This window comes from Dermacentor variabilis, chromosome 2, assembly GCF_050947875.1.
Source record: "Dermacentor variabilis isolate Ectoservices chromosome 2, ASM5094787v1, whole genome shotgun sequence".
Taxonomy (NCBI): Eukaryota; Metazoa; Arthropoda; class Arachnida; order Ixodida; family Ixodidae; genus Dermacentor; species Dermacentor variabilis.
The window spans coordinates 27322335-27332023 of NC_134569.1; the positions used below are offsets into that span (position 1 = coordinate 27322335).

Sequence of the window (9689 nt, forward strand, 5' to 3'; positions counted from 1 at the left end):
GGCTACCGCTATTGAGAATCGGCAGAGCGGAAAAGCCAAGATGCTTCAAAAGCATAAAGAAACTTCCCGTAGACTCGCTCGAATCGAAAGGCGTGGATGACCTCAGCGATATTTCAGGCCTGGCTGCGCGAACTGGACTGCCGCTGTTGTGCAAAATCGTGCTAAGCGCTAATTGTGCTAGGTAACTGTAGTGCGCACAATAATGTGTCGGGGCTAACCGACATACAGCTGCTTTTTTTGCCACCTAACACAACGGCTTCCCTGCAGCCTCTGGATCAGGGAATTATTCAGTATGGGAAAGGCCGATACAGAAGACAAGTCCTTGAGCACATGTTGCTCTGTATGGAGGCAAAGAAAAAATATGATGTAACTCTGCTGAGTGCAGTACAGTGCAGTCCACTTATAACGATATCGAGAAAGACAAAAAATATGATCGTTATAACCAATAACCGCTATATCTGGACTGCAGTTATAAAAAATTAAAAAATAAACGCGGAACATACCTTTGCAGCTCCGAACTCGAATTCGCTACTTGCTCTAAAGAATAGATGGTGTAGAAAGTAGGCTGTGAAAAACGAACTTTATTTCTAGCACCAACGACCGTGTCAAGGGTTAGGCGCGCCGAAATAGTCCGAAATCTGCACTTGCTTTTGTGGCAGCTTCAGCTTCACAACCGCAGTGTGCATGGCTTCCAGCTGCAGCGCGAACACTGGCGCCAATCCTTTAGCATGCATAAAATCAATTAAGGAGTCGATCGACGAGAGTGCACATTGCATGGACATCATGGTCGGGGCCAAGGAGCCACTGTCAATCTCGTCACTGCCGCTGCTGCCGTCGCCACCATCGCACAACTTTGCCGTCTGTCGAGACAGCACATCTTCGACGATCGCCTCGTTGTGACCTTATCGCAGAACAAGGCAGCACTGTCTGCAGTCAAAAGCGCCTCCATCGGCGCACCACCTGTGTCACCAGTAGGAACGAGCTCCCAGAGCTCGGTTATGTCGGCGGCTTCCACCGTGTTAGTCTCAGTGGGTTGGGGAAATTCGTCCTGACGCACAAGGGCCGTCTTTTTGAAGCAGTTGTTTATAGTTGACTGCTTTACTTCATACCATACACCATAAACGAAGCGCACGGCTTTCAAAAGGCTGATCTTCAGGTCAGGGGGCCCGTCTGCATGACATGACGTGCCAGGAGCTGCGCGGTCAATGGCTAAAATTAGCCACTCCAGCATGCGCCGCCGACACAGGACCTTAAGAGGAAGCTTTAGCTCGGGTGCTCCTATCAAAATACACGTAAAAGCAGAATTAGTTTTTCTGGTCAACCACCACACCAAATTTGAAAAGGTTTGTTGTATTTAAAAGAAAAACTTAAAATCTAGTGACTGTTGGTTTCGGGTTTTTGATTTAGGCTGTCAATTTCTTATTAAAAATTGGCAAAAATCAATAATTTTCAGAAAACGAAACTATCAAGTTTACTACTCCGTAACTCAGCAACGGAAACTGATAACACAATTCCGTGAATTGCATATAATAGTACATCTAAAGCGGACAAAACTGATATGTTACACATGAATGTCAAAAAATTTAGTAATATGGAAATATAGCTTTTGCAGAACCCTTGTAAACAACGTAACAAATTCACGTAAGATATAAAATGATGTTTCCAATTTGTCCGCTTTCAATGATCTAATGGATCCCGTTTAGAGAACAGAGATATCTGTTTTTTATGCAGAGCTATGAATCTGTAAACTTCGTGCTTCTATTTTTTTTCAAACATTCGAATTTTTGAAAATCTTTTTAACAACATTCAGGACCTAAATAGAAATTCCGTGACCAACAGTCACTAGAATTTAACTTGCTCTCTCAAATGCAACAAATTTCATTAAAATCGGTCCAGGGGTTATCTCAGAAAAACGTTTTTGCGTTTTTACATGTATTTGAATAGGCCGCGTCGGAGTTGGGCCCGAGCTAAAGCTTCCTCTTAAAGTTGGCGATCATGCCGGCGTCCAATGGCTGAAGGCCTGCCGTAGTATTTGGAGGCAGAAGCATCAATTCGACAGATGTTAGCTTCGGGTTAACGCTGTGTGCGCTACAGTTGTCAAGTAGCAACACTACTTTTCTTCCTTGGCCTTCAATTAAACTGTCGAACCCGAGCGGCCATTCTTCGAACAGGTCACGGGTCATCCACGCCTTCTTATTGCTGTGATAGCGGACCGGGATGTGCTGATTCTTAAAGCACGTTGGCTTCTTTTATCGCCCGATCATGAAAGGCTTGAGACGATGGCTCCCGTCCATGCTAACGCACAGCAACACGGTCACCCTAAGTTTCAAGTGCTTCCCGCCAGGGCATCGATCTCCTTTAAGAGCGTGAGTCTTCGACGGCAACATTTGAAAAAACAGAGCAGTTTCGTCGCAATTATATATGTCCTCCGCGTAGCGCTTCAGCACGCCGGGCAGCTTTGTCTGCAGCCACTGCTGCTTTGCCTCTGTCCAAAGATGCCGCTTCCTCTACCACGCTTTTGTAAACAATTCCGTGCCGCTCTTTAATGCACTGAATCCAGCCTCCCCCAGGCTCAAAATTTGGCCGTCCCAGAAGAAAAGCGAAGTTTTTCGCTTTGGTGGCAAGTATTGGCCCACTAATAGGCACCTTATGCCTATTAGTGGGCACCTTATATTATAGGCACCTTATGCCTATAATAGGCATCACGCGCAGGCTGTGATGAACCACTGGTAAAGCGCCTCTTCAACATCGGCGTACAAAGGGTCTCCAACCCTTTTCCGCTGATCGGCATGGCCGCTGATAGCTCCTGCCTTCACAATCGCGGTGCTCCCGGTTTTCAAGATGGTTGATATCGTCGACTGGGCGAGCTCTTACTTCTTCACGAGGGCGCTCACCTTGAAGCCGCGTCGAGAGTCCTGCAAAATATCCATCTTCGTGTCAAGTGACACAGCTTTACGCTTTGTAGGCGCCATCTTCGAATTGGGTTGTACCGTTGGTTGCACGCTGCTTCGGTGGCGTCAGCCTGCTATCGCGAGAGAGAGACTGAATGCGGGACGAGCGCCACCACACCGCTTTGCTTGTCGCTTTTTTTTTTCTTTCTCTCACTTTCGAAGCGACTGTGGCCGACGCGCATGACGCAGCTAGCGCCATCTTGTAGCGCGCTGCACCTACTCAAGTACTCTCCGATGCGCGGGCGGCACGGGACGCACAGCGTGGTAATGGCGACAGATACGAACTTACGGAGGTAAACATCACCTCGTCTCGACATCGTTCGTTTCAAGGAACTAAGCAACGCAAACATTACGATTATTTTGTATGGAAAATGCCATCTGGACAGCAAAATTTTGATCGTTATATCCGATATGTGGTGAATAACCTATCGTTATGTTTTTTTTTTTTTCCCATAGACCTAATGCATAAAATGACACTCTAATGTCAACCCATCATTATAACCGATATATTGTTATATGTGGTATCGTTATAAGTGGGCTGCACTGTACATATGGTGGCGCATGTGTGGAGCAACATGTCGCCCGCAGTAATTGTGAACTGCTTCCGACACAGTGGCTTTGTCTGTGACAGTGATTCTTTGGAAGCCAGGGATGCGGATGTTAACCAAAATGCTGAGGAAGATGACAGTCGCTGCGACAGACTTCTGCCTCCGGACGTCCCGCTGGACGAATACATCCACATCGATAGTGACATTGCCGTTGCCGGTCGTCTCAACGACGACGAAATATTGGATGTACTAGGCGACAAAGAGCCCGACTCTGATAGCGAAAATCCGCCCGTCATAGATGCGTGTGAAGTGCCACGGCGCACTGCTAAAGAGGCCGATGACGCCCTTAACCCTTTGAAGGTCGAATTATTTTGAAAAAAACTTTCCCAGGTGGTCAAATTGCATTATTGCGGAACTTGAATGTACAAAATGTATAAAGTCGGGAATAAATAATACAAAATAATTAGGAACGGTATTTTGGTGTCGGGATCACTCAGAACTGCAAAATGTTCAATAGTATTTCCGAGCATGGTACTCCTTGAAACACGGGTCTACGCACAGCGCCTTATCGCAGTCTGCACACCTAAAATGTGTGTCTGTTCTCTTGGAGCGAGGAGTTGTGTTGGCGCACACATGACATCTCTGCGTGCGGCTGTCTTGGGCAGAGGTCTGAGGCACCCTCTCGCGTTGCCGCGGAGAGCGAGAATACCTCGTGGGTGGTGGTGATAAACAAGCTAAGAGCAGTGCCAATCAAGATAGAAATCAACTTCCGCCGCCCCTGCGAGAGCGTGCCGACAAAGAGAAAAATCACGTTTTGCGCGCCTCTGTTGCGGTCACGCGGCGGAACCGAAACCGCGAAAGCGCGTTGCCACTGAGAGCGAGAATACCTTGCGATCATGAACGTCGCTGATAAACAAGCTAAGAGCAGCGCCAATCAAGGTAGAAATCAACTTCCACCGCCCTGCAAGAGAGTGGCGACAAAGAAAATGGCGTTTCGAGTGCCTCCGTTGCAATCACGCGGCAAAACCGAAACCGCCAAAGGGGCGTTGCCGCAGTCTGAGCGACGTGCTAAAGCTAGCAATCAGCTCTGTTTATCTCCCCAAGAAGGTAGCACCAATTTCAAACGCATCTTGTAAGTGCTAAGAGGTGGCAGCACCTCCCGGTGAGCACGTATCATCATTATGGCGCGAAATTTCAAACGGAGTATCGGAACCGTACCCGTACGGCAAAGACCTTGCAGGACAGAAAACCGCCGCCATACATGTACGGCAAAAACCTCCAAAGGGTTAAAGTTTTGGTGGACAACTGTGTCGTTTCTCCCGAACGTCTGTGTGGTCTGCACCACCTACAAGAACTCTGAAAAATTGTGCTTTCCGTGCAAATTTCTCGCATGCAACAAGCAACAATAGCCAGTTATTTCATGAAGTAAAGGTATGTTGGATGTCTTAGGCATTTTTTGAGTTAATATTGTCAAAATCTCATTAATTCGACATTCGGTTAATTAAAACATTGTCTCTGGTCCCGTGAAATCTGAATTAACAGGGTATTACTGTAGCAGGGACCGCAAGGTAGCCATGTAGCACACACCTTTCCAGCATTTTCTTGGCCTCATATCTGCGGTCAAGCGGCATCCATCAACCGCCACTAGACCCACATATTATCCGTCAAATGTACCCTACAATGGCGTCACAGCTGGTCTGTCCGGTGGGGCGTACTGATAGCTTCATGAAGCTGAAGCGGATAGTTACAGGAATGCGGGAGTGGCTTGAAGTTCTCTGACCCCGCTGCTTGATTGTAACAAGACCTATGCGGCATACAAAATCATGTGCGGTCGATCAGACAGCATGCACCAGTCTGCAGAACGGCACGCATGTGGACATTCTAGATGGAGCTTGCTGTCAGGAGACTAGAGTTGGTTAAAGCATAGTGTTTCAGATGCGAAAACTGATGATTTTAAGCTTACCCAGAAATGCGTTTCTATTGCAGCGGCGATGTCATTAGCAACATTGACACTGAGCATGACATCTGCTTGCCAACGTCAGTTGCCATCCAACTGAACCATGCATCTGATCGCATTGGGAGTATTTTTGGATATTTACTGAAAGGGTAGTGTACAATTTTACAGGTTCAAACAAGGCAAAAGCCACTCCAATTGCTTCACTGTATACTTCGTTGCCAAACTTAATGTGAATTTTCAATTTTTCCATTGGTCGTACCGCTCTTATGATACTGCTCCTGTGTGCAAATGGGGATACGACGGCAGGTGTCTGCTAATAACTACAGCCACCTTGGTAGACACACTTCCCCTTCTGACATCGGCCATACCAGCTGTGTTCTGTGGCTGCAAAGGTGTTTCAGGGGCTCCATGGAATCAACATTCTTGGTGCCACTCCCAATTTAGCGATTAGATCAATTTGTCACTAAATCTAGATAAACACAAAGAATGGAAAAGACAGTGCCCCCAAGGAGAGATATCAACGACTCAGGTGCATGACTTACAGTAACCATAACACTGCAGTCACTAATGGTTGCCGCCACCTTCTCAATGAGCGGTAACTGCGGCTGCAGATGGAATGTGAAATCTGCATTTGTTGCATGCCATTTATCAATGCAAGTTTGTGCTTAGCCAAACAGAGTAGAACACTCATTGAGTTTTCAGAATGATTCACGTTGCGAAGGGACAGGCTTTTGACATCTTTGTCTGCCCTCAGCTAGCGCAGAACTATGCACCTTGTGCAGATGCACAAGAAAGATCGATGTATGGGTCAGCACAAACCATCCTTTTTCATCGTTCAGAAGCATCAGTGTACTAGTCTAGTTTTAAAGAAAGCAGCAAACTGAGCGGAATGTCGAATCCTGGCTTCTTTCTTTGCTACAGGCAGAAAATTTGAAGTTATAATTTTAGTAATACCTTGTGAATTTGTGTTGTCTTTGGCACCGTGGATCACATGCCAGTCCACTCACCACCAGAACTATAGCAAAAGCCTGAAGCAAGACAAAAATGAACTGACACTGCTTTAAAATAACAAGTGTGGAAGCAATGCAGGCCTTACGGTCATGCAGGCATTCTCATCAATTACCCTTATCTTTAATATGTACACGAAAATTTCCATGAATCTATGCAACTCATTCGGAAATTTCTGTCTCTGCTTAATGAAACATTTGCATGTGCCATGTGGACAAGTCAATAGTACTACTATGTAGGTAGCATATTGCCTGGGACGGGTCAAAACGGTCTGCACCAAACTGGTTTGTGTACTGGTTCAGTGTTCCGAGCCATTGTAACTCTCTTAATCTATGGAATAGAATAAAATATTTTCCGAACTGAAACTGGAATGAAATTGGAGCATCTTGAATCCTAACCGACTTGTCTTTTTTTCTGTTATTCTTCGATATTGTGGTTTAGCCATCAATAAAACACACAAAATAGGAAGTGATGGCACATATGAAAGAATGGCACTGCATAGTTTATTTTTATGGGCTTTACATTTGGCGTGGCTAGGGATATGGTGCAGTTAAACCCCAGTTTTTCATTATATTAAAACACTATGTATTCTTGTGCATGAGCTGTACCCTTAAATTTTTACATGGGCATAGGCAGTGTGTTCCTTCCCCAAGGGTGCACCTTGTCAGCCGTGGCCTCACTACACATTCTGTGTTTTCTCTGTGCATACTGACACAGTGGATTGAGGCTGGTCCTTTGTTTCTGCAGCTAATCTATCATTTTTTCACTTCCAAACACTTGGCAGTGAAACAAACAACACTGAAACCTCTATCAGTGTAACTTAGTTGTCACTGAATTTTATTTCTTGCTTTGCAGGGATCTGGTCCATCGACAGACAGCATGTGCGGCCATCCAGCACATGTCTCTGGGCGTGTACGGTTTTGGGTGTGAAGACGCCCTGGTGCACCTGCTGAATTATGTGTGGCCAAACATTTTCGAGACATCTCCGCACTTGGTGCAGGCATTTATGGGTGCCGTGGAGGGACTGCGGCTGGCCTTGGGACCCATCAAGATCCTCCAGTACTGCCTCCAGGTACCCTTCCCTTGCCTCTGCAACCACTGGAGAACGAAAAAAGTGAAAAGGAAGGTGGGGTACAGAGAGGCAATATACAGTGGACTCTCATTACAACCGACCCTGATAAACCGACAAGAACTTCCGTTTTATCCAAAGTCTCTAATATCCGAGACACCTCACTTCCTAAACTTTCGCCATGATGTTTAGCAACTTTAATGCAAAGAGTGAGTGACGAACGTCCAAACTAAAAAAAAAAAGGTCGCAGTTTTGCTCGAAAGGCGAAGCATTGATTGCGATAGCAAATCAAGCAAGATAAGCGTGGTATCAGCATAGAGGGAATTGACCTGCTGTCTCTCGCTTCAACGCAAACTAAATGTCAAAAGCACAACACATACAAAGCTAACGGCACTTGGCGCACATCGCTTTCAAGACACGGCGCCTGTGCAGCCGTGCCATTAACAATAGCCACCGGAGTAGAACACCGGCCCTCTTTCCCTTGCCTCCCCCTGTGCCTCGCATGTGAAAGGCTGCACGCGTCCGCCCCGCTTTGCTGCCTCCCTTGCGCACAAGATATTGAGCCACGATTGTCGGCTGACCCTCGCAAGTCAGTTTCCAGCTTGTTTCAACATGGCAAAAGTCCATTTTATAAGCCCGATTTTTGACAAAAATTGCTGCAAATTTCATCCGCTGTAGCCAATAGTCAGTTGTAGAGTGGTCCATTGAGAGTGAACTTCATTTCATTAATAAAATAGGCAGACCAAACTATGGTTGAAATATAGTCTGTTATATCTGAGTCTGTTGTATGCGGGTCCGTTGTAATGAGCATAGATTGTGTAATGCTAGACTGAGATAGAGGAGGCTTGCTTATTGTTAAGGAAAATGAGAACCTAGCTTTCTGTATTTCACGTTTCAAGACCAAACTTTTTTAGCACGCGAAGACCACGGACACAAAAGCAATATGACAGGCACCATGTTTAGTTTTGTTCACACTAAAAAAGTTTTGTCATAGAATAACCAACTGGCACAGTCGTTCACATGCTTCAACTGCAGTGTCAGCATCAAAACTTTACAAAGGTTCTTACCTTGGGTCTCCCTTCTTGATTTGCATAAACTAATTCCTTCTTTCTTCCTTTATTACTACAGAAATGAGGCATACACAACTGACTAATGGCTCTTGCAAAATCACATTTTACTGGCTTCTTGTTTTGTTTGTGCATTATAATGTGGTGCAGGGAGGCAAACTGTCATCACCGCTAATGTTGCCACTCTTCCCTTCATGCAGGGCCTGTTCCATCCGGCCCGGAAAGTGCGAGACGTCTACTGGAAAATCTACAACAGTTTGTACATTGGAGGGCAAGATGCACTGGTTGCTGGTTACGCTCGTGTGCCTGACGATGGTCGCAACAACTACATTCGTCACGAGTTGGACTATATCCTGTGAAAGGGGTGGCCTCCCTGTTCTTGGCCCAAGTGTTCTTTGTTTCTGTTGTGCAGCCTTTCCCCTCCCCTTTCTCTGTGTAATAAAATGAATAGCCCCTCATGTGGAAGGTGGTTGCTTTTTAATGGCAGCTGGGCAAATCCGGGTCAATGATGAGCTATACCATGGGTTTTTGATAGAAACTGCAGGGGCTAGCGAGGATTCGGACCTCGGAACCCCAGCTAACCAGTTGAAGATATCTTCTGTCAGCCACTCTGGTGATGCTACTACAGCAGAAAAGGACACTGTTCCATAAGGGAGTATATTTGCACCGTCAACTGATGTGGCTGGCTGACAACATGTGTAATGAACCAACTTTTTTTTTTCTAAAAAAAAATGAAGCAAAGTTCGTATGTGCATTTATGAGAATTTTATGAGAATTTTTTTCTAAATGGCAAAAATTGAAAACTAAGACTGTAATGATTATGAAAAATGCATTAGATAATTTTGCATTAAAAATACACATATACTATTTGCAAACTGTAGCATCATTTTTACTGCACTTACACTCCATCGGAATCGCCAGACCTGTTGTCCAGGTCTCTGGCAGCTTCATCCACATCGTGGTTCCACAGCGGCTCAACCATGCAGCCGCTTCCCGCCGTCTGCTGTTATCGCAAGCATCACGTTGAAGCACTGGTTTTTGGCGCCTGTTTTGCCAAGTGTGAGTCTTCTTCCTAGGTTGTCCTGCTCA

General features: G+C 45.8%; 1 protein-coding gene across 2 annotated transcripts in view; it reads left to right on the plus strand.

Annotated features, from left to right (window-relative positions):
- The window catches only part of Sf3b1 (splicing factor 3b subunit 1), a 56037-nt gene extending 46979 nt beyond the window's left edge, over window positions 1–9058 (plus strand). For both annotated transcript variants that reach the window (XM_075679981.1, XM_075679982.1), the window contains 2 exons: window positions 7320–7536; window positions 8801–9058. In XM_075679981.1, the coding sequence (XP_075536096.1) occupies window positions 7320–7536; window positions 8801–8959 (376 nt within the window). In that variant the 3' untranslated portion in view covers window positions 8960–9058. The remainder of the gene's footprint in view (window positions 1–7319; window positions 7537–8800) is intronic.
- Window positions 9059–9689: the final 631 nt, after the last annotated feature.